Source organism: Castor canadensis, chromosome 6 (assembly GCF_047511655.1).
Source record: "Castor canadensis chromosome 6, mCasCan1.hap1v2, whole genome shotgun sequence".
Lineage (NCBI taxonomy): Eukaryota > Metazoa > Chordata > Mammalia > Rodentia > Castoridae > Castor > Castor canadensis.
Window position 1 is genome coordinate 85,021,220 of NC_133391.1, and position 26,552 is coordinate 85,047,771.

General features: G+C 33.9%; 1 protein-coding gene across 15 annotated transcripts in view; it reads right to left on the reverse strand.

Annotated features, from left to right (window-relative positions):
- Fer (FER tyrosine kinase) overlaps positions 1-26,552 on the reverse strand; it is a 486,842-nt gene that overhangs the window by 357,083 nt on the left and 103,207 nt on the right. For 12 of the 15 annotated variants that reach the window (XR_012449076.1, XM_074076987.1, XM_074076984.1 and 9 more), the window contains 3 exons: positions 6,015-6,198; positions 3,335-3,472; positions 2,467-2,586 (listed from right to left, as the gene is read on the reverse strand). Coding sequence is in view for 14 of the 15 variants with exons in the window: in XM_074076987.1 (XP_073933088.1) it covers positions 2,467-2,586; positions 3,335-3,472; positions 6,015-6,198 (442 nt within the window). In the remaining variant the exon portion in view is untranslated. Of the gene's footprint in view, positions 1-2,466; positions 2,587-3,334; positions 3,473-6,014; positions 6,199-15,010; positions 15,106-19,276; positions 24,375-26,552 lie in introns of those variants that run through there. The other 3 variants (XM_074076991.1, XM_074076995.1, XM_074076996.1) reach the window with 3 other exon arrangements.

Below are 26,552 nucleotides of genomic sequence, written 5' to 3' on the forward strand. Positions count from 1 at the left end.
TACATTTCTACCAGCACTTTATAAGAAGGCTCATTTCTCTGTGCCCTATACAACATTGCATTTTATCAAATTACTTAGTCTTTGCCAATCCAACAGTCTGGGTTTTTGGCAGCACTGGGGTTTGAACTCAAGGCCTCATGCTTGCTAGGCAGGTGCTATACCACTTGAGCCACTCCACCAGCCCAATCTTTCTTTTTAACTTTAATTTTTTTAATTTCCAAGAATAATTTTTAAATTCTCAAGATTTATACCAGGATTACTGGTCATTTATATTTACTTTTCAAGGAACTATCTGTTCCTCTGTTTCTTTCATTTCTATTGAAATGAGAGTTCAATACGATCAAGTAAATTAACAATTGTAATGCATTCAGGAAAGAAAAGATAACTAACGTTATGGAAAAAAAGAAAGTACTTTTTAATCTTATGTTACATACACATATATAAGTATGTACATATGCATATATATATATGTGTATATATATCTCCACACATATATAGGCTTTAATTAACTTATCTTAACACTGACAATAGATATACCGAATAACTCTTTCTTGAAATAAAATTCTTGAAGAAACCCTCATTTTAAATTAACATCCTAAACCCACAAACTGTTCAATGAAATGTACCTAAAGTTTTCCTCAATAAGATGTAAGCAATTAAATCTTCTACCATTATCAAAGATTTATTATCTTTATTATATTTTTGTTCATTGCTTCATCACCATAAGTAAGAAATAGAGATTCATGAAAGTGACTAATTCTACTCTCATACACTGATTTTCAGCAATAAAGAAAATTCTTCAGTCACAAAATCTCTGACTATTCATAAGCTTATAACAGGTAGCTATTTTTGAGTTTACCACATTACGCTCCAATAACCACATGTTCATTCTATTTGGTGTTTATAAAAATAAAATAACTAATTTCAGTATAAGCTTCTTAAAAAGGTATTAATCCATACAACTTTAATCACATAGGAAGGTTATTTTAATGAATAAGTAAGTTATTTGGGAGCTAGACAGTGATAACAAAAAATCAGGAGTAATTTATGCCATATTTTTTTACCATGCCGCATGTGAATTAAGACACGGAATAGCTCACCGAACAGGAATTCAGAAACTCTGCCAACCACATATGACATGAGTTCAACTCTATTGTGTACAGCAGGGTTTCTTAATCCTGACATTGCTGCCAGAGAAATCTTTGCTGTGTCACACTATCCTATACATGATAGGATATTTAGCAGCATTCCCAGCTGCTAATGCTCCCAGATCCCAGCTGCTAATGTTCCCAGATTTTGTAAAATGCCCCCGCACAAAATTGGCTCAGGTGAGAACTGATACTGTAAATGTCAATGGTTAGAATCAATACTCAAAGTGACCCCTGTAAAGAACATCAAAATCTTGGAGAACAGCTTCAAGAATCCCAGTATGACTGCCAGGAAAACTCTAATGTAGGGTTTCCTGCATTTCATTCCCCTATCAGTAGTTAGTCCTCCATAATTACGGAGGCTTCACCTTGAACAGGTCTCTGTGGAAAAGCATTTGTTAGTTCCTTCTAGTCAGTCAGGTCAATTTTAAAGAATTCATACTGCCTTCCAAGAACTAATCCTACAATCCTACTTTAGCAAATTATCCGTAACACTACCGGATTACTGAGCAAGAGAAGGAGTTTAATTTATATTAGATGGGGGCTTTCAGCTGAGCTGCTTGAAGCAAATTTCAACAAGTAAAAAATATAACATGTCTAATACTGAAGAGAAATGAATACATACTCATTTCTAGCTTTAGATCTGATACAAAGATAAGCACATATAATGCTTATTAATAAATGTTGCTTTGTGTTGTCCCTGAACAAATCAGGAGACAGATTAAATATTTAACAGAATAGTACTTTATTTATGTTTTTGAAATTCTGAAAGCACTATTAATTGCCTTTAATGTGTAAAAAGTACTGAAAACTACGTTAAGATTTCTCAAAAATCCCTTAAATTTTTATGCAACAACACAACAAAGTGAGGAGGGTACTGTTTAATAGTCTATAACAGAAAGTATCTGTGCTTCAAGAAAAAAGAATTCAATTAAAAGTAAAATTTTATACTAAATGTTCTGACATCAATGACTCTCCTATCTCTCACATTCAGTGTCCTCATTTCCAAAATGGTTCTTCTAGTAAGCACCAGGCGCAAAATAGAATTTTAAAAAAATAAAGAAATTTTGAAAAGAATAAAGTACTATTCCAATACTCAATATTGGGGAAATTAATGTAACATCGCACAAAACTTAGATTTTTTAAATTAGTGATTATGAGTAAAATTGTCATATTTCTCAAAATATGTTACTCATACCAAACAAATTTAATTTACTTCTTATTACTTGCAAAAAATATGAGGATTTTAAATCTGATACAGTACAACTATAAGGGAATAGTAATCCATAATTAAACTTCAGATTTTCTAAATACTTACATTACTTGTAAACCTTCTGCTGTTAAATTATTCCACATGATCTCATTTGCCTGAAGGTTTTCATTTTCTTCCAATAAGGAAGTATCAAACTCAATTTCTTGTTCTTTAGCAGCCGTTGTTCTAGAAAAATATGCCAAATAATTCTAATCACTATTAGTAAATGATCATAATATGTCTTAGTATATACCAAAGGCAGAATATTTGTTCTTATTCAAAAATATGATAAAAAGTAAACATAAGTAGTAGAAATTAAAGTAGACTGTAGACATCAAAAACCTGAGACTTAGTTTCCCCATTTATTAGCCTGCTTTTCCCTGAACAATTTGCGTTAAGTATAAAGTAAGATGCATGCATAGAAAAGTAATTGCTGCCTCAGAAAATTTAATACATATATAAATTCATAGTATTATTACATATTAAAAAGAAAATAGAATTTCACAGATTAAATATGGATTTAAGTGATGATATAGTAACTGATAATGTTAATTAAACAGATTAAACAATTATCTTTGAATATTAAAAGCATGTCTTAATAAACTCTGTCCTAATAAGCTCCTTTTTTCTAGGTAGGACTGGATTTGAACTCAGGGTTTCACACTTGCAAAGCAGGCACTTTATTGCTTGAGCTACACCTCCAGTCTACTTTCCTATAGTTATTTTGAAGATGGGGATCTCACAAACTATTTTCCCAGGCTGGTATCAACCCATGATCCTCTCAATCTCAGTCTCCCAAGTACCTAGGATTACAGGCATGAACCACCAGCACCCAACCCTAATAAGCTCTTAATATTTATTTTAATCTTGTTAACATTACATGGTACAAAAATATTATTTTTGTAATACTTAAAGAGGACTGAAAATATCATACCTGTGGACCTCTATGAAATTATTGTATTCTGTGCTAGGATCTATCTGTTCAACTGACATTTGGATCTCTTTATGGACATTAACTATTTCCTCTGTAACAAGACTGGTTATCTGGCTGTATTCATCAAATATACCTTTTCTGAAAAAAAATAAAATTTTAAAACATTTTAAAATTTTATCAAGAGAAACACAGGCCAAAAAAGATTCAAAACAATAAACATAACAAACATAGAATTTACAGATGGTGGTTTCATTTACCTCCTTAATTCATATACCTGGAAAGTAAAGGGATTATATAAATGAACAACAATTTACATTTAATAACTACAATAATTGAATAATCTGAAATTATTACCATCTCAAATATGTATCTGACAGGTCCACAATGTAAGGCCAGTGTTGATAACTTCTATTTCTTAAAATTTTCATACAAATTTTGTATTCCATAATATGGAACTCTGATTAACTCCTGCCTCTTTAGTGTTCCTTTTCAGTGTCTGCCACTTCTCACATACCCTACTCCTTGGTTCTTCTCTTGCTGCTGGGACTTTGTTCATTTTTGTATGCAGTACTTAGTTCAGCTGGTTCTACACCTTCAATAACATCTACATCTCTTTCCCAACCTCCAGTTGTAGCAAAAGTGTCATGAAAGTTATTAGCCTGGTCCACTTAATCACCAAGACTAGACCCCCTACTTTAAAATGCTATGTTATAAAAACAATCCACTGAGCATTAATAGCTTCAACAGCAATTATGGCTGTTATGAAGCAAAAATGGCTTCTTCAGCAGACACATAAGCTTATCCTGCATATACCCAAATAAATATAAAACATGGTTTGTTTTTCTTTTCTGAAATATTGCCCATGAATCAAAATCATTATTCACAAACCTCCCTTATGAAATGTTTTCTCAATTACTTTGTTTTAAATGGAAAAATAGTGTTTGGGTTTTTGAGGGGTTTTTGGCAATACTGGGGGCTGAACTCAGGGCTTTGCCCTTACTAGCCAGGTGCTCTATTACTTGAACCACTCCTCGGGACCTTTTTGCTTTGACTGATCTTTCAGATAGGGGCTCACACTTCTGCCCATCCTGGCCTCAAACTGCAATCCAGATATGCTATTTCTTAGCTTGTGATCTTGGGCTAGTACTAATTTTTCTGTCAAAGGTAATCCCTGAAAATAACCTGCTCTTCTAATTCTTCAGGATACTGTGCAGAACAAGTAAACAAATGGGCAAGCGTACATATAAGTGGTATGTAAACTACAGCATACTGTACAGTGCTTCATTTTACAAATCATCGCTGACATCTTTAAGAGTTACTTTGGCACCTATTAAGTTACTGAATATTCAGGCTTCCTCGTCTTAACTTGGAAATGTTCACAATCATCTTTCATGTTCATTTCAGAGTAAACTAAAACTAAGAGTTCAGGCCAAATAGTGGTACACATCTACAGTCTCAGCTACTTGGCAGACAGAGATTGGGAGGATTGAGATTTGAGGACAGCCTAAGCAAAAACTTAGTAAGACCCCCACCTCAGCAAATAAGCCAGGCTTAGTGGTGGTACACTCCTGTAAAACTAGCTACATGGAAGGCATAGATAGGCGGGTCATTATCCAAGGTGGGGCCAGGCAAAAAGCACAAGACCCTATCTAAAAAAATAACTAAAGCAAAAAGTATTTGGGGTTTGGCTCAAGTGGTACAGAGCTTGCCTAGCAAGTGCAGGACCCTGAATTCAAACACTAGTACCACCAAATAAATAAGTTAAATGAATGAATGGACAAATAAATAATAAATCTAACAGCTCAGGCGCTAATTTAAGTAACTACAAATAATTAACTAGAGTACAAGAACTTGCACTAAGTGGCCCAAGTTCCTTCTCTGACAATTGAGCATTGTGTGAAATTTATCTCCACCTGAGAGATAACCAACCGTGTATTTCGTCCTAACTCTGCTTCATTATTATCCCATTGCCTTTCCATCTTCCCCAACCACACTCCTAACGTCCAGCAGCTGTAACACTAAAGAACCACCCTACACACATCTGTAGTAAAACAAAACTGAGTCTAATCATTTGGAAATTGTTGAGCCAGATAATAAAGGAAATGAAGTCTATCAAAGGGTGGCTCATTTTTTTATGTTGTCTTGTATCAATGTCTGTCATAAATGCATAGGTTTGTGACTTACTGACAAGTTTATTGTACTGTGGCCTGTTTATCTCTATATTCCAAAGCACCAAAGAGTATGGTTTTACACACAATAAAACCTCAAAAAACACTTGTTGATTTTAATCTCATACAGAACAAAAAGAACAAGAAGCTAGTAAGTAAACCTTCAAAAAAAAAAGTCTTTCAAGTTTGTCAGTTCAAGATTCAATGTCTAACCTTTTGGAGGCAGGTATTCACTTCTCAACACTTGTTAACTAATGAGTTATGTTGTCATTTAAATATCCAGCTAACTGGAACAAAACAAAGGCATGATAAAAAGGGCTATTCTTAAGCCAACTAGAAAGCTTAGGGAATGAGCACAAACTGAAGGAACACCAGAAGTGAACATCGAGAAAAAAAAACAACATAAAACAGGTCTGAGATACTCATTAGGTATCAAGCCAAAGTTTCACAAGGGAAAAAATACACTGAAATCATTTTGAAGGGATTTATGGTAAGAAGGAAATCTATTTTACAATGCTTTTATCATTTCTTCTTGCATCTTTTGTAGGGAGTCCAGAAGCAGCGGAAGCGTGGTATCATAATACTGATTCTGATGAAGCTGCGCCGCTTTCAATGCCAGTACATACTGATTATGCAACATATGAAGTTTCATTGTGGCTTTGTCATAACGTTCCTTGGCCTTTTCTGTCTCCTTCCCTACAGAAAACAGAAATTAAAAAGTTAGCAAAGAAATTTATCTTCACCCAGTGCAATCTAGACTACCACTATTTTGTCATTTTCCACATTTTATAAATAATCAACAAGTTTGTTGAATACACACTGTATTCAGCATTACTTAACATACCACTTGCCAGTACTTGCCACAGAAGTGGCTTTGAGGGAGGCATGATGTACAGTAAATGTTTGGAGTATCAACATAAATATACCACACAAAAATGCAGATATATGATTATTCTCCGTCCTCCAAGGAGCAGTTCCCCGAAAACTAACCAAGAAAATGAGCCTACAGTATTAAATTGAGGTCTGTCTGTATTGGAGAAGGATGGAAAGGACAGTCGTTCCTCCCTCTCAGTGCATTATTAACTGAACGCTTCTACAAAGTGTGCTAATTCAGTATTTAAAAATAAGGCCCCTGAGGTAGATCTTGGTAAACTGGAATATCAAGTGAAAATGTAGAACGAAAAGCAATTTTTACATAAGCAGGCAAAGAGGGAGAACAAGTTTTGAGGAAAGGAAGAAAATATGTCTGTGTAACTAGGGCAATTCTAGGCCTTGAGTGACTTGAAAATTGAGCACAGACATTTACACTTGGTGTAGAAGTATGGGAGATACTGGTAGTGTCATGAATTAAAACTTTCTGTGCTTCCTTTACTAAAATCATTTAGAAAATATTTATAGATTGCCAATAAAAGTGAATGAATACATAAATAACACAATTTCAAACAGATCTTAAACTTTTGGTACAAATCAAATAACCATTTATCAATTTAGATTTGGAAACTTTTCAAAATATTTATGATTTTTTGCCCTTCTTCCAAGAAGTCATACAAATGAATCCAGTCCTCAGAAACAGACCTTAGGTTAAGATTTTTCGACAAGAGAGGCTCTCCTCTGCTACCATTCTATTTAGGTCAAAAGTCATCTACATACTATCCACTTGAGAATCTCTCTAGCCCAGGGGAAAAAAAGCAGAGAAAACATAAGGATTTTTGCACAGAGACTTCAGACCCCCACACCATGCCCAGGTAGAGCCCCAAAATGAAAGATGCCTTTCTCATCACCCCTCTAATTCTAAGGACCGGAACTACCTACAAACCTTGCAGCAGACCAGCATGTCTCTACTACTAACAAATTCTAGTGTTTTCCTAATACTGTAACCACTTGCTCTCCTAGGAAGATGCATAATTATTTTACAGAGTATGATTCTTTAGCCATAGTCCATCCCTGGCTGGCTCTCACACACAGGGATTTCAATAACTCTCCAAGTAATTTCACAAAATGTTGTTCTAGATGTTTTATTTCATTGGATATGAAACATCAAGAACTTTTCAATGCAAAAATAATTTTTTCACCAGAGTATCTTTCCTAACCTCTTTCACTACTGACTGGAAGCAGGTTCTCATCTTCAAAGTCAGGAGAAGAACAAGTATTTTAATTCAGTTCTGACCTGAAGGAGATCAAGAAAAAAAAAAAAAAAAACAACTAAACTAAACCACTAAAGAAGCGGTTTTTCACACTTTTTGACTATAAACCAAAGGATGGTTCATTTATGTTATGACCAATATAATAATCATATAAATATATATATATATATATAACTTTAATATGAAATAATTTCTCTCCTTACTATTAGGGTATCCCCTTTTAAAAATTCTGTTCTATTTGAATTTTGAATTTATAAGAATGTTCATCAGAATTGAATAAACTTTTTGCGACATTAACATAAATCCATAGAGAAATTTTAACTCATTCTGTATACACTTGGGATAATGTTATTAAATCATCAATTAATAAGTTAATGCAGTAATATTAATAATGAATGATTTTCAGCATTCTGAGAAACATATCCTCCCACATGTTCGGTTACTGTAATAATTTCTAACAGACTAATATATAGAACATTTTTATCCATAAATATTGCTACTTATCCTTCTTTTGGAAATAAAATTTCATTGAAAGTCCCAAAGTCAATACAACTGACACATCTATGGACAGCCCTGAAGCCTTTTTCTAAAAATGACCACATTTTCCCCCCACCTACACAAGTCAGAAGGAGATTACTATATGAAGCTGACACTCAGGATCCAAGATGCATACCTGGCAATCTTTTGCCTAGAAGCAAAGAGACATTAATGTCTGAGTGCAAATGGAAGCTCATGACCTCTTGCTACAGAAGCTGCTGAGCAGCCCCATTACTGCCCTTCCTGAAAGCCCTTTTCAAGGTGCTTTCTCATTTTTGTTTTTCTTGACTGTTTTCTTATGTTTTGTTTTGTTTCTGTGGTACTGAGGATGGAATCCAGGGTCTCATGCTTGCTAAGCAAGCGCTCTACCACTTGCTCATGCTCACAGCCCTGTCTTTCAAAGCTAGTTTGTTTCTGTTTCTTGAAATTAAACATATTAATTCTGAAAAGAGAAAGTTAAAAAGGTCATGTACAATTATGCAGATACATTGATTCCAAGTAATAAAGACATCTCCTACACTACATATTAATAAGAAAATAAAACAAACAGCTACCAAGTAAAGTATCTGAGTACTGTGTTCTAATTTATTCATTTTTAATGGCAGTTCAAAAGGCATAACTAATTAATTTAATGAAATTCACATTTAATATTGCATTTTTTAACTGTTAGTTCCTTATTTAACTCTATTATTCCTTATTAACTCTTTAAATGTATTATTCTAACTTGAGGAATCATGCTTTCTACACAAACATTTTCACAGAGAGATTTAAACCATCCATCTGTCTTTCTATTTGCACAGATTTTTAAACTTCATACTACCCATCTGTCTTTCTATCTGGTGCAGAATGATTCACTAAATATACACCACTGAACTCACTAAGATTTTATTATACAAACTGACACTGGAAAAGTTAAGAATTTCCTATATTCATTGTTTTTATTGGATTAGGTATAGTGTATGACCAACAACCTAAAGAAGACTATGATAGTCAAAATCTAATTAGAAAAAAACTAAATGCCTTTGAAAACATCCAATGCAGAATTGATGACATTAAGATAATAAATTACTATTATTATTCAAAAACACCTGGAGGTTTAAAACTGAACTCTACACTTCTAAATTTGGCTGTGGGGTGTGATTGTGGTATGCACACTACTATCAATCTATCTACCTATATCCTCCTCCCTCCCTTAAATGTACGAGCAAAGAGTTTTAAAAACATGCTTACTTGCCATGATTTAGAAAGGGATTCTACTATACTTCATCCTGATTTGTCTGAAAATAAATATTTATAGTCTCAAAGACTACATAAGCAAATCCTCAAAATGTTCATACTATATAAAAACTGAAATAACAAAAAATTTAATTCCTTTCACTTAACAAAATTGCAATAAAATTATCTACCACAATTCTTGTCACATAGTTATTAAAATTCAGAATATCTCAGATCACTAGTATACTTTCTTTTAAGTGTCTACAATAAAATGTGTACACATGTAAGTAAATGCAAAAATGATAACCTGTTGAAACTACTCTAGGAAATGGGGAGGGGGAATAAAGGAGAATGGCTGAAGAGGTAAATTCATGTATGATATATTTAATACATTGTAATAACCTGTATAAAGGAAAAAAATAAATATCTACATATGAAATTAAAGGTAAAGTTCATAGAGTGAACAAATTCTTACTGACAAAGAATCCTATCTCAGTTACTATATGCTTTTTCTTGGATGATGAGAGGCACTGAAGCAAGCATGGAGTTGTTCTGTGTGTCAATTAACAGAGAGGAAAACATCCAATTTTTCCTCCTCCACATAATGAAATTCACAAAGAGATTGAATTATAATTCTTTTGCTACCACTTGTTGACAAATCTGTTTAATGTTTTGTAATAACAGTGTGTGTACAACATGTCATGCCATAAACAATATTATGAAACTAGCAAAACTCAATTATGTGAGTTTGACATTTATAAAAGACAGGCTAGACTACTCATTAACTTAGTTTTAAGTCAAGTATTTTTTATTATGAACTTCTAAAGTGCTTACCATTTGTTGAATACCATGGCAGAAAGCCTCCTGACAATAAATAAGAAGCAATTACTTTCTAAAAACAGTGATTATTTTCTACTTTTTCTATAAGTAGAATCTGCTTTGATTGGGTAACTATGCTTTTTGCCATTTTACTTGTTCTAAATGTTTCCTTGATTTCAGATTTTTTTCTCTATAATTGTTATCATATGTACACTGAGTAAAAAGAAAATGAACAGGAATTCACCGTAATCTCTAAGTTACTGAAGAATGTACAAATTTTTTTTCCAAATGGAAGTTAAATTGAAGTGTAATATATGGAAACAATGAATGAGCGACCTATTTCATGCAGTGTTAAATCTGGAAGTTAAATTAACTGCCTTTCCTAATTCATTAAATTGAGATAGAGATCACATAGCAGAAAATTGTCAAAATTCAGTCAATAGTAAATAGGCTAAATAAAACACAGAATTTGGAGAACAAAATAAAATACCCTTCATGATTATATGCTGTTATAAAGCACTAAAAATACAAAAGGTACATTCATACTTTGCTACTTCTAATAAATTTCCTGGCACAAGAACATTTGATATAGGAATCAAGAAATATTTATTGTGGGTTTTTAAATGCTCTGAGAAGGGAAATCATTATATTTTATATTAAAATTCAATATAAAATACCATTATAAGGCAAGCTCTCCAATTCTATGTAACAACATTATAACAGCTAGATTTGGTGGACCCAGGCTTTCAGTAACCTGTACACTGAATGATATATCATCCCCAAATCCATATTATATAATGGGAATGTGGGAATTCTGGGTAGCTGAGACAGTGGCAGAAGCATAATTCTGAAGATTTCACCTATCATCCAAAAGTATAATAAAGAAAGGAAACACCCACACTGCCAACTTAACCAATGAGGAGGAAAAGTTCAAATTTTAAATTAACTATGATATAAACATAAACACCAGATCTCTGCAAATCATCTCTCACTCTCCAACTACCAACATTTATGAGGACCAAGAGCCATTCTGAGAGGGAAAAATGAAAGAAAGAAAAAAGCACAGAAAAGAGAAGAGAAGGGAAACAGCATACTTAAGACTGATCTAAGCCCACCCCCAGTAAAAGAAGGTCCACCTCCATGTGAAAATGCTTAGTAAGTGTAGTGGAAGTGCTGAACGCTGACAACAGGAACAGAACTTAAAACAGCATGTGAAGGGCAAAGGAAGCAATCCTTCACAGGGGTGTTAAAGGACGAAAACACAGAAACTGTAAAAGGAAAAGAAAAGCAAGAATGCAAGAGTTTTGGGAAATTATGAAGAAAAAAAAATTTAAAACATAAAAGGACACACAAACCTTTATCAAGCACTATGAAGGATATGAGATTTTATACCACTTGCTAGCTAATAAATTAGTCTGTCACAGGCTAACTGTGGAGGCTGGCAGAAGACAAAATTCCTGAGACTGAGACAACAGTTTGTTTCTCACAGCAATAAGGAAATCTTAAATTCTTAAGGAAAGACTAAAAACTCAATAGAAAAAAAAAAGGCAAAAGGCAAATTACAACTAGAGTCATATCTCAAGTGGTAGAACAATTGCTGTAGGTCCTCAGTATAATCTAAAATACTGACAAACCTCCCCCACCAAAAACAAGTCAATTCACACACACACACACACTCTCTCTCTCTCTCTCTCTCTCTCTCTCTCTCTCTCTCTCTCTCTCTCTCTCTCTCATTCATTCATATCAAAAAATATTAATGGCCTTAGTGCTGGTGGCTCACATTTGTAATCCTAGCTACTCAGGAGGCAGAGTTCAGGAGAAATACAGTTCAAAGCCAGCCCTGGGCAAATAGTTCATGAGACCCTATCTCAAAAATACCCATCACAAAAAAGGGCTGGTAGAGTGACTCAACATGTAGGCCCTGAGTTCAAACTCCAGTACTGCCACAAAAAAAAAAATTAATGGTCTTTAAGCACATGAGAAGATGGTCAAGCTCACTCACTCATAATAAAAAATGCAAACTGAAAGTACACTGATACATTATTTCTCACCTACCTAACTTAACACTCTGTTTAACTATACTTTGAATTTTGGTCATTTTCAGACTAGTAATGTATAATACATTACTACTAATGTATAATACACACTACTCATTACTAGTAATGTATAATACACACTCCTCTCTCGTAGTGTGGGATAGCAGCAGTAAGCCACAGCTCTGAGACAGTTGCACAACAGTTATGAGGGTAAACATGCTCCACCAGTACTGTGTTGGTAAGCTGTCATATCCAGAATGTTAGATGTATTAAACACATTTTAGACTTAGGATATTTTCAATTTTTGCTGAACTATAATCCCATCATGAGCAAAAAAGTATTTATAATTGGAAAAATTAGAAATAAGCTAAGTGTCTATATAAAAGAGCATGTCTGAATAAACAAACAATGAAGTGCTATGTAACTGTTAAAAGAATGAAAAAACAAGTATGTGCCAAAATATTATGAATTCTTGGACATACTGTTAAACAGAAAAGCAAAGTAAAAAAGAATATCAACATGGGCATGGTGATACATACCTATACTCCCACGTACATGGCAGAGGTGGGAGGATGGTAGTCTGAGGCCAGCATGGACAAAACATAGTGAGACACTATCTGGTGGGGGGAAAAAACTAAAAGCAAAAGAACTGGGGAGTGGTTCAAGGGTATACTGATTGCCCCCTAAGCATGAGGCCCTGACTTCAATTCCTAGTATAGGGGCAGGTGTAAAATATGAAAGTGTGGTAATTTCTGTAAGAAAGAAAGAGAAATAATTGAGATACAGTTCTCTAGTATATAGCTTTGTACAATTCTGACCTTTAGAACCACTGAAGTTTCACTAGGAAATAAAAATCAACAAAGATAAGGGGGTGACCTAAAAGGGGATAAAATAAAAACGAATGAGCACATAATTTCCAGTGAAAAATATAATCACACTAAAAGAATTAGGGAAGAGCTAATCTAAGTTCTTGCAAAATGATCATTCACTAATTCCACCATTCTTTTTACATTTATTAGTTTGTATTTAATGTAATGAAGGGCTTTTCCTTCTTTGGAAAATAGTATTTGACTACAATAGAAAACTAAAGACAAAAAGAGACCTAAGGAAATATCAAACTGTAGTTTGCAATTTTTATTTTTCTGAGAAACATGAGTTAGCAATACTCAAGTTATTTCTATATATTTTAACATTAAGTCAGAAAGTAAATACACTGTAAATAACAGATTCTAGGTTTCAGTCAGACAAAGAGAAGAAGCAAATATGTAAATAGGAAAAGATTGAATGTACTTTATGGTGTTGGACTGGAACTGGGAATACCAATGAGAACCCTTCACTTTTAATATAGATAAATTAATAGATGCAGAAAAAGGCACACACATAAGTATATGTGAGTATGCAAGAAAGGACTTAGAAAAAACCATCTCAAGAGCAATGAGCACATTCAGGGCCCCAAAATTATTTTGTAAATACCATTTTCCACTAAAAGGTACAAGAGTTTCTTAAAGAAACGAAGCAGGAAAAGTATGAGTCAGAAAATAACCACTCAACAAATGACAAGAACATATCAGAAGGACAGAAGTGCCAGTCTGAAATGGCTCCCATTGGCCAAATATGAACAAGATAATATACAACAATAGTAAAGGATTATAACCCATAAATAAAAATAAAATTCCGTATGTTCACACTGATACTGTAAATTAATAATTTAAAAAGTAAACTCAAGAAAAGGAAAAGCCCTCCCTTACAAATTAATAAACAGAAAAAGAATGACAGAATTCGAAAATTATTTCAGAATAATCCGTGCAATAGACTTATTCCAATATAGTATCCTTACAGTAAGAAGAAATTTTGATGAAGACCTGAATAGAGAGAGGTCTCAGAAGAAACAAACCCTGCTGGTACCCTGATTTTTAATTTCTAGCCTCCAGAACTGTGACAAAATACATTTGTTATAAGGCATACAGTCTGTGGTACTCTGTTATGGTAATCCTAGCAAACTAACACAATATCCATGGCTAGAAGATGGTTATAATGAGACCAACTACATCAAACAAAGAGAAGGAAGCCATGTGTTGAAAATAGTTCAGCAGTCCTCCAACCCTATATGACCTTCTTTTGTGTTTGAGTTCAATAAGGGAGAAATGCATTTTACCTGATCTATACGCCTAACTGAGTTTTGAGTATCCCCTAAAGGTCCACGTGTTAAAGGCTTGGTCCCCAGGGTGGCAATATTGGGAGGTCGCTGGGACCTTTGAGAGGTGGGAACTAATGGGAGATCCTTAGGTTGGGCATGCCTTTGGAGGGTTGTGGAACTCCACTCTTTCAGTTTGTCTTTTTTGACCCCTCATGATATTCTCATGATATTCTCCAACAGGCACTTATCACCACTGCAAACCGATGTCATTACCAGAGTAATGCGGCTACTTAATCTGGGATATGAAACTCTAGAACCATGAACTAAATACATTTTTTTCTCTTTATAGGTTATTACCTCAGTATTATGGTGGTATCTGCTTGATTTCCTCACAGTGAAATTATGATTTCATTCTCCTTTGTAATTGATAAGTATCTTGTAGAGATAACTTTGAAATGTTAATATGGTGGTAAACCTCCAGTTGTCACTCATTAGTTTTTGCTTTTTATGACTGTTTATTTTTTTATTTTTTTTATTTTTTTTATTGTTTTATTATTCATATGTGCATACAAGGCTTGGGTTGTCACTCATTAGTTTTTAAATCTAATGATGGTTCTTACCTAAATCAGTTATTATTGTGGTGTATTAGTCAGCTTCACATTGCTACTTGAAGTGCTGTCTAGTGTTTCTATGCTCAAGAAGGCTGTAATGTACACTAAGAAGAAAATACAAGTGTTAGATAAGCTTTTTTTAGTCATGAATTATAACACTGTTGGTTGTGAGTTCAAAGATAATCAACTATTAAAAAAGATGTCTTTAAATACAAGCACATATAAAACAATGATATATTCTTAGGTTGTAGAAAATGTGATCTTGCTTACAGGAATCAAATCTTTTGTGTCCCCCAAGAGCAATAATGCACTATTGGCTATTTCTGCATTTGCAGTGACTTTACAGACCATAATTATTATGAATAACAAGAATCCACTGCTTATCCAGATTCTGACTTTTCACACTTCTGCTTCCACCTAGGTCCAACCCAGCATGACTCCTGCCTAGATTACTGCAGTAGTCTGGAAGTAACTGACCTCCTTCCTTACTTTCATCCTTCCCCAACCTGTCAGATTATTCTCAGTAAGGCTACCTGAATCATTCTGTTAAAATGTAGGCTAGTTCATGTCATTCCTCTGCTCAAAATACTATAATGGCTTACCTACCAAGATCCAAAATAATCTGTACCTCCCCTGCCACCTACCATTATTCTTCTCTACCCTCACCTCTTGCCTCTACACCTTTCCCTTATCAATCAACTCAGTTTCAGACACACAGGCTATTGCCTCTACCTAGAGTACTCTTTGCCCTAGATCATCACCCGGTTAGCATTCTCACGTCTTTCACTCTTCACTTAAATGACTCTTTTTTCCATGAGGTTTTACTGATCATCCTCCCAACACCCAATCGACCTAGTTTGCTTCATTTTTCTCTACCATACTTATCACCCTTGAATATACCATATGTTTCACTTGTTTGTTAGCTATCTTCTGCTCGAAAATGTAAGCCTCAAGTGGGAAGGGAGTTTGTTTACTATCTATGAACAAAATCTCCCTTGTTCAAAGACAGCCTTACAAATAATAATAACTCAATAAATAGCTCTTAAATTGATGAATTGAAAAGTTTTTAATTGAAGAAAATTAAATTTTAAACTTAATTTTTTAAAGTAATATCTACAGAAAGATACCATACTGTTGATGTACATTATCAGTATTAGCTTCTGATGTCACCTTTCTAGTAATCAGATTAAATCTAAACAAACACTTCTAAACAGCTTACTTACAAAATATAGAGAAAAATCAGTAAAAGGATATAATTTCTCTATCTCCTTCCATGTGGACCTTAGAGTTACTTATCTAACAAAATCAAGAAATGTAGGAACAAGTCATATTACTGTGCTTTCATTGTATATTTAAGTTTATATAAAGAATATAAATGAATCAAGTAGCATATTCTACTCCACATAATACTTTAGCATCTAATGAGAATATTTAAACTGTCACTCCAATTTCTGCATGGCTTTAACCCAATGCAAACTAGATTAGTAACAAATAGTCTTAATGACCTTGTGAAGTTCTTATAATTTTAAGCTCCCTGCAGTGAAAAGCATTCATGCCATAAGTTAGCTGTTAGTATATCACGTATTAATGAGCACATCCAAAAAAGGAGGAAAAACTCTCACTTTCAAGTCACATCAACAGAACTAATAACAACAGGTATTTTGCTGTGATAAAATACCCACGAGTATCAACTTAAAGGAAAAAAGGAGTTATTTGGCTCATGGCTTCAAAGGTTTCAGTACAAAGTTGGCTAGTACCATTGTTTCTGTGATGAGGTACAGCCTCCTCTGCTTCACATGGTGGAGCAAAACTGCTCAACTTGGCTCTTTTTGCCAAGAAGCAAAAAGAAAGGAAGGATCTGGGGACAAGACACAGTCCCCAAGGGCATAGCCCAAAAAACCCACTCCCCTAACTAGTTAATACCTCCTAAATTTCTATTACCTCCCAGTAGCCCATCAAATTATGAATCCATCCATGGTTTAACCCTCTGATGAAGTCAAAGCCCTCAAGATCCAATCACTTCTCAAAAGGCTATCAGCTGGCACCTAAGTCTTTAGCATATGGTCTTTGGGTGACATTTTAGCTCCAAACCATAACAATAACCACACCTTGAACATTATCTTGGCTTTTAGCAACTACTGTATCTGAAATGAAATTTTCCATATGTTGAACCAAAAGATAAATGTGAATTCTAGAATATTTTCTAAAATTCAATTATGATGTTTAAGTTATTGAATTAAGGACACTTGTCATTCTTAGTGAATTTATATTGAAAAAATCAATTAAGAGCATCTTTTAAAAGTCTAACTCATTTTCTTAAAGTTTGGATTTCTTTAACAAATTTAACCATCTGTCTCAAGGCTGAACTCATATTTCAAACTGGTTTTCATAATTAAAGTACTCTAAAGAGGCAACTCAAAGGATTTAATTAATTTTAATTAGCTACAAACTATCACAAAATTATTTATAACACATAAAGAGTTAATTTATGAAAATCTACTTCTCAATTACTGAAGAATGTACTTTTGAATGAAACTTGAAGCTGCTTCTCACAGTTCCAGCAGCAGGTACCTCCTATTCTGACTGTATAGAAAAAAGGACAGTAAATTACGAGCAACTTGCCAATCCTTTAACACTTTGTTTCTCAGCGAGAAAGAATAATTATAAAGAGAATCTGAAAAAAGACACAGCATGTAAATACTGATTAAAAGAAAACTGGAATGGCTATATTAATATTAGATAAAAAACAGAGCAAATATTATGACCAGGGATAACAAAGGTCATTTCATAATGATAAAGAGATTAAGCCATCAAGAGAATATAATAATTATGAATGTTTATAAACCTAAAAAGTTTCAAAATACACAATGCAAACTGGTAGAACAACAAATAGACAAATTTACAATTATAGTTGGAGAGTTGGATACTACTCACTGAGTAACTGACAGAAGAAGTAGACAAAAAATCGGTATAAGCACAAAAAATTTGAAAACTACTATTACCCAGCTGGACTGAGTTGATAATTGATTTACTCCAAAACATAACGCAGAATACTCATCAAGTACATTTACTAAAGAAGACAATATTATGGATCATAATAAAGTATAAATAAATATGAAAGGAATAAAGTCATAAAAAGAATGCTCTCAGACTACAATAGAACCAATTTAAAAGTGAAAAATAGAAACATTTCTAGGAAAAAGCAAAAACCTTAGGGAACTAAACAACACTTCTAAATAATCTAGATGAAAATTAGGAAGTATTTTTAAATGAAAACAGAATTATATAAACATGCAATAGCTGGGGATGTATCTCAGTGTCAGAACACGTGCCTAGCACATGCAAGGTCCTGGGGTTAGATGCCCAGCACTGCAAAAAAAAAAAAAAAAGTGGGATATTGCTAAAGTAGTTAACAGGTATTTACAGCAAGTGCCTATGTTAGAAAAGAAGATAGTTCTCAAATCAATAATTTGAGCTTGCATATTAATAAAACAGAAAAACACAAACTGAGCACAGAGCAAGCCAAAGGATGAGAATAATAAAGATTAGAGCAGAAACCAACAAAATAGAAAGCAGAAAAATATAAAGAAAAACCATTCTAAGCCAAAAATTAACCTTTGAGAAGATTAAAGGAACTGGTAAATTCTAGCCAGAATAATTAGGAAAAAAAGTAAAAGTACCAATATCAAGAATGCAAAGGAAATGTCACAACACATTCTATAAATACAAAAAAGTGAATAAAGAAATATTAAGAAGTCAGGCATAGTGATTCAAGCCTATAATCCCAGCTAAATCAAGAAGATCCCGAGTTCAAGGCTAGCCTGAACTAAACTATAGGATACTGTCTCAAAAAAAGTAAAGCACAAAAGCAAAAAAAAGAAATAGTATGAACCTAAACAATAACAAATTGAGTAATTTAAATGAAGTGGACAAATTCCTTGAAAGATACAGCCTATCAAACCTAAAATAATTTTTAAAATGAAATTTATTATTTGAAAACCTTTCCCAAAGAAAGCAATAAAAACCATCAGACCCATATCACAATTGTACTGAATAAACTGCACCAATATTTAACATAGAAATAATAACACCTCAACACAAATCTATCTAGAAAACTGAGAAGATATTTATCCTGAAACCAACACTGTCTTTTTTTTTTTTTTCATTTTTCTTTTATTATTCATATGTGCATACAAGGCTTGGTTTATTTCTCCCCCCTGCCCCCACCCCCTCCCTTACCACCCACTCCACCCCCTCCCGCTCCCCCCCTCAATACCCAGCAGAAACTATTTTGCCCTTATCTCTAATTTTGTTGTAGAGAGAGTATAAGCAATAATAGGAAGGAACAAGGGGTTTTGCTGGTTGAGATAAAGATAGCTATACAGGGCATTGACTCACATTGATTTCCTGTGCGTGGGTGTTACCTTCTAGGTTAATTCTTTTTGATCTAACCTTTTCTCTAGTACCTGGTCCCCTTTTCCTATTGGCCTCAGTTGCTTTAAGGTATCTGCTTTAGTTTCTCTGCATTAAGGGCAACAAATGCTAGCTAGTTTTTTAGGTGTCTTACCTATCCTCATCCCTCCCTTGTGTGCTCTCGCTTTTATCATGTGCTCATAGTCCAATCCCCTTGTTGTGTTTGCCCTTGATCTAATGTCCACATATGAGGGAGAACATACGATTTTTGGTTTTTTGAGCCAGGCTAACCTCACTCAGAATGATGTTCTCCAATTCCATCCATTTACCAGCGAATGATACCATTTTGTTCTTCTTCATGGCTGCATAAAATTCCATTGTGTATAGATACCACATTTTCTTAATCCATTCGTCAGTGCTGGGGCATCTTGGCTGTTTCCATAACTTGGCTATTGTGAATAGTGCCGCAATAAACATGGATGTGCAGGTGCCTCTGGAGTAACAGTCTTTTGGGTATATCCCCAAGAGTGGTATTGCTGGATCAAATGGTAGATCGATGTCCAGCTTTTTAAGTAGCCCCCAAATTTTTTTCCAGAGTGGTTGTACTAGTCTACATTCCCACCAACAGTGTAAGAGGGTTCCTTTTTCCCCGCATCCTCGCCAACACCTGTTGTTGGTGGTGTTGCTGATGATGGCTATTCTAACAGGGGTGAGGTGGAATCTTAGTGTGGTTTTAATTTGCATTTCCTTTATTGCTAGAGATGGTGAGCATTTTTTCATGTGTTTTCTGGCCATTTGAATTTCTTCTTTTGAGAAAGTTCTGTTTAGTTCACATGCCCATTTCTTTATTGGTTCATTAGTTTTGGGAGAATTTAGTTTTTTAAGTTCCCTGTATATTCTGGTTATCAGTCCTTTGTCTGATGTATAATTGGCAAATATTTTCTCCCACTCTGTGGGTGTTCTCTTCAGTTTAGAGACCATTTCTTTTGATGAACAGAAGCTTTTTTAGTTTTATGAGGTCCCATTTATCTATGCTATCTCTTAGTTGCTGTGCTGCTGGGGTTTCATTGAGAAAGTTCTTACCTATACCTACTAACTCCAGAGTATTTCCTACTCTTTCTGGTATCAACTTAAGAGTTTGGGGTCTGATATTAAGATCCTTGATCCATTTTGAGTTAATCTTGGTATAGGGTGATATACATGGATCTAGTTTCAGTTTTTTGCAGACTGCTAACCAGTTTTCCCAGCAGTTTTTGTTGAAGAGGCTGCTATTTCTCCATCGTATATTTTTAGCTCCTTTGTCAAAGATAAGTTGCTCATAGTTGTGTGGCTTCATATCTGGATCCTCTATTCTGTTCCACTGGTCTTCATGTCTGTTTTTGTGCCAGTACCATGCTGTTTTTATTGTTATTGCTTTGTAATATAGTTTGAAGTCAGGTATTGTAATACCTCCTGCATTGTTCTTTTGACTGAGTATTGCCTTGGCTATTCGTGGCCTCTTGTGTTTCCATATAAATTTAACAGTAGATTTTTCAATCTCTTTGATGAATGTCATTGGAATTTTGATGGGAATTGCATTAAACATGTAGATTACTTTTGGGAGTATAGACATTTTTACTATGTTGATTCTACCAATCCATGAGCATGGGAGATCTCTGAGAAGATCTCTGAGAAGATATTTATCCTGAAACCAACATTGTCTTTATGTAGGAATAAGACAAAAACATCACAAGAAGAATAGACATAGATGAAAAATTACAAACACAATTCAACGACAGAAAAAGGGATGAATCCTTATAACAAAGAATGTTTTATCCTAGGAATGCAAGATTGGTGTAACATTTGAAACATGCAAATTAATAAAAAAAATGAACCATGTTAACAAACTAAAAAATAAATATATGTCCCTCTTAGTAGGTACAGGAAAACCATTTGACAAAAATTTAACTTTCATTCTAAAGTAAGAGGAGAAAAGAAACTTCTGAGGACAGCTCTTGGCAAAAATTATGAGACTCCCATCCAAAAAGTAAACTAAAGCAATAAGGGCTGGGGTGTCACTCAAGTGATAGAGCACTTGTCTAGCAAGTACAAATCCAAGTTCAAACCACAGCACTGCATGGAAAAAAAAAAGATCATTTTTGTGATAAATTTAAATACAGATTATGAATTTTATTTTATTAGTATGCAACTATTAAATGTCTTGAGTATGATCATATTGGAAAATGTCTAGTTCTATGGACTACACGTTTGGTATTGAGGGGGAAACTTATGATGTTTACAATTTACTTTCTATTGATTTTGAAAAAAAAAAGACTATATATACATATACATATTTATATATACATGCACATAGAAAGAGACCGTCAGACACAGAAACAGATATAAAAATAGAGAGCAAAGTCTAATTGTGACAAAATTTTGGCAATTTGTGAATCTGAATAAAAAGTACACAGGTGTCCATTATCATTTTAACTTTTCTATAGACTCAAAACAATTTTAATTGGGTCAAAAATTTTCCCTTTATGCAAATTTCAACTTTCAGTGGCTCTAAGATAGGGTCTATATCTTTTTCATTTTTATATCTCTGGTATTTACCAAATAAAAGAAATTCTTACAGCATAAGTGATTAAATTAATTTATAAGTTAATTAGAGTATGAATATAAAATGATAAAAGAAGAGATTCAGAATTGCTTAATGATATTAAAATAGGTGCCCTGAGTAATTTAAATGAAGTGGACAAATTCCTTGAAAGACACGGCCTACCAAACCTAAAGTAATTTAAAAAATGAAATTATTTGAATTACCAATGTGATGCTTTCTTCTCTTATGACAAATTCTGTTTTTTAGTTTTTATGAAAAGTTTTAAACCTATAAAAAAGTCAAGAGAGTGGTTCAATAAATCTCTACGTATTTATCAGTTGGCTTATCAGTCAACTCACTACTGATCAAGTTTCACCTAAGGTCAAGGATGTATGTAGGTGTAGCTCAGTAGTAGAGTGCTTGCCTCGCACAAATGAAGCCATGGGTTCAACCCTCAGCTTGAGAAAAAACAGAAAAAGAAAAAATTTATACTCATCCACTTACTCCACTGAATTATTCTGAAGCAAATCTTAGATATCACATCATTTCAGCTGTGAATATTTCTACATTTCTGTCAAAAATATAGCAACCCTTAAGAAAATAACCACAATTTCCTTACCAAACCTAAAATATAACAAGATTTCCTTCATATCATTCAATATCCTGCCTGGGCACAAATTTCTCAGATTATCTCATAATTACAACAGTTGATTTTCAAATCAGGATCCAAACAACATCCATGTGCATACATTCTAAAATGTTAATCCTTCACAAATTCCAGGTACCTACATGACTTGTTCCCACAATCAGCCATCCTCCTTCACTGATAAGACATAGGAAAAGGAGAAAGGAATGCCCAGTCTTGCTAACCATTCATCCAGACACACCTCAACCTGGCTCCAGCTCTTATCTGATGGTAGGAAAATAGGCCAAGTTCACTCCTGGCAAATATTTACTGGTTTGTGATTTTAGAAAATTAATTAACAAAATAAACCCGCATTAGAAAATACCTGCTTTTTTTCCCCTGGACAACCACAGAAGGAGCCAATAAAGCTCTTTATGGTGGCACATTTCCTAAATTCCCCACAGTTATAGGGGGAACCTCAGCAATCCTCTGGAATATGTCCTAAGAGATAAACCCCGTGGTATTATTTATTTTTCAATTTATACAAGAAAAAGTAAAGAAGATATTATTCTCTTGGCACTACTTAGTGCAGATACAAGCTTCATGGATTCACAAATTTTTTATGCCTAAACCTAACCATGTGTTTAACCAACTACAAGTATTCTGAATTTAACCCTCAGTAGGAAAGTTCAAAAAAAAAAAAAAAAACCTATGTATTTTGCATTCAAGTATTTGATAATCTATGCTGCTATCCAGAAAAACCTCTAAACCAGATATGGTAGTGCACCCCTGTAATCTCAGCACTAGGGAGGCTGAGGCATCAGTATCATGAGGTCAAGGCCAGCCTGGGATATACAGCAACACCCTACCTTAAAAAAAGAAAAAGAAAGAGAGAAGAAAGACCTCTAAACCAATACACATATTTATACTGAAACTCCATCTCTGAGCAAAAGGTTCTCTGCTCATTGCTTCAGCCCAGCACTTTTTGAAAGAGCTCATGATCTGGAAAGAGTTGGATATAAACAGGGAAAAATCTCAAGAAAAGTTTTGGAATCGATTTCCATTATTTCCAACTTTCTATTCCCTATTTACCATATTCTCTACATCTTCCCTCAAACCTGTTTTCTTCTCAGTCATCCTTTAAACATTTTACAATTGATAGGCTATTAATGCAATAATTATTATTAATAAGGATCATCAATGAATGTCAAAGGGATGGAAGGTTTTTCAGGGACAGGGTAACAGAGCCTGTGTATACTATACAGGATTATACATGCTAATATATCTCTCCAGCGTTACTAATTTCATGGGGTAAAGGTATCCTTATAATGGTGGGATATGGTGGTCACCACTTGACCTAAGTCATCAAACTTGACTGATCTCTAATAGTGACATAATCCAACTTGATAAGCCTTTTTTTTTTTAATTTGGTGATACTGGGGTTTGAACTCAGAACCTCAGTAGCTACTTTCTACTTCCTGAGTTACTTCTTTTTTCCATCTGATGTTTATAAGTATTTTCCCTAACCTTATCCTCACTCAGAACTGTCTTCCTGAACTAGCCTGAGATGCCTGACACCCAACTTCCTCATTTATCCTCTGTTTAGCTAGGTTAAGTTCAACTTTTAACTTCACACTTACCTAGGATTCTTTTCATTTTTGAATCACACCAATCCATTTTCTTGAACTGAATTATAGGAGCCACATCCTTCACCCATAGCTCTCTTTCTTTTTGATCACCTCTTCTTATTCATTCTGAAGGTACATTTTAAAAGCAATTGCGTGTTTAATTAAACCTACCACAGGTGATTTTTCTCTCTGCAAGAAAAGAGGCACTGACGCATGGATTATGAACTGTATGGATGCATATATTTGGTAACGATGTTGACAGTGATTGGGGGAATCCATTTACTACCTTACTCACTTCTTTCAAAAGGTCTTTGAATCTAAAGTAAATGTTTATTGATATAATGGGGAAGAAAGGAAAACCTCTAAATTATTAACCAGCTAAATAGACTACTATTATTTGGTTGATATCAGCATCAACAGACTAACGTCCAAGTCAATTTAGACAGAATATTATATATATTTGCTCACTTAACATAGCACACAGCAAAGTGAGTTTAATGTTTAGGCCTATTAGAAAAAAGAATTAGTTAAAATATTACATTCATATTGCAAATGATTTTTATAATTTATATTACGCTAAGCATACGTTAGTGCTCTTTTGAATATAAAGTTTAACCCTCAAGTTTTTAAATATGTAGTGAATCCATACAGCAGGGTCAAGAGTTTGGGATCTCAACATCAATCCAACCTTTCTGCTGGTACGCTACTATGCTCCTCACTGTAGGAACTGAGCCCTTGGGCGCAAGCCATGCCTCAATCAAATCCAGAATCTATCCTTGCTATAAGAATTAGATTTCTAGGTCTTACCTCTCAAGGCCAGGCCTTCTTCAACTGGATGCTCCTGGGTTTTAAAAAGCTTCCCTAAGACCTCCTAACATGTAATCACTCTGGATTCCAAGGCCCATTATCTGGCTATCTACTGTCAGCCCCCAGCAGTCTCCCTAGAGACTCCATTTCAGAAGTGGTCTGGCCCACCCAGCTGAACTATAATTCTGACATAAAGTCAGTAAGTACTGGAAAAATTTGCAATCACAGCTCATTATCCTTACAAACAATAAACAAATGCACTAAAGGATTTTTACTTCTATAAACACAGCAGTTTGAAAATAGAAACAGCTCCCAAAGCTGGAGGTATAGCTCAATGGTAGAGTGTTTGTCCCAGCATTCACAAGGCCCTGGGTTCAATCCCCAACATGACAAAAACAAAAAAGAGATATAAATATTTCAAATATAAAATTTATACTTTTCATTTAAATATGAATCTAAGCAGTTTTTATTATAAAAGAAAACCATGTAGCTCATGTATAAATGAACTGTATAAGAACTATGTAAAAATAATATATCTGCTTTAGGATGTAATGGGAGAAATCTAATTCTTGAAATTAGGAAAATATGATTACTAATACCTTTAGAAAGACAAATGCTCACATACTTTAATGAAGGAGATTCGGTCAAATAATTTACTTCTTATAACCAATTAAAAGTATCATCTTCAGACTTTCTCAATGCCTTCTTACTATGATGCTTTATTCAGCAATTAAAATTATTATCTATGAGCAATCTTTTATAATATCAGCATGAGGTACAAGAACTACTTAAAATCTTATTATGATATCAAAATTACATTTTGCTTTTTAAACAATAGTAAACCATACCATTAAAAACAGGTATCAAAGACTTAAGAGTAATTGTGTATTTATTTTTCTTATTAGTCACTCTCCAACACTCTACAAAAGTAGTGTAAAATACGTAGCATAGCTGGACTATAATATAACTGGATTACTCGATCACTTGCTCTGGGTAAAGTTAGATATGGACATTTATAGTGTAATTTAACTAACTTGAGACTGCTAGCTAGGCAGGAAGTAATGAACTTTACAAAATGAACTATTTTGACAGATTAAAAAGAAAGAAATGTTGAATGTGCTTAAAAATTATTTCTAAACTCCACTTTATGGTTTAGCCAAGTGATCCCTTATATAAAAACTAAATTTTGAAAGAGGGTGAGATTTGCAGTTAGAGTGTCAAGTAGGCTACTAGTACCTTGAGTGACTCCAAAATACTGTTTGGAAACTCAACATCTTAAATATAGCAAGTGATCACTAAAAGTTTCCTGACTATCTAAAGCACTCTTAAAATAACAAAAGAATAATAATAAGGTATCTGAAGCTTGAAGAGGTATGTCTACAATAACAAGAATACCATATTCTCAAAATACTGATTGAGGTACATGAAAAACAAGCAAAAAATAAAACTGTAAATGTGGATTGAGCTTCCCAAAAAAATCAAGAGAAACATCACAAG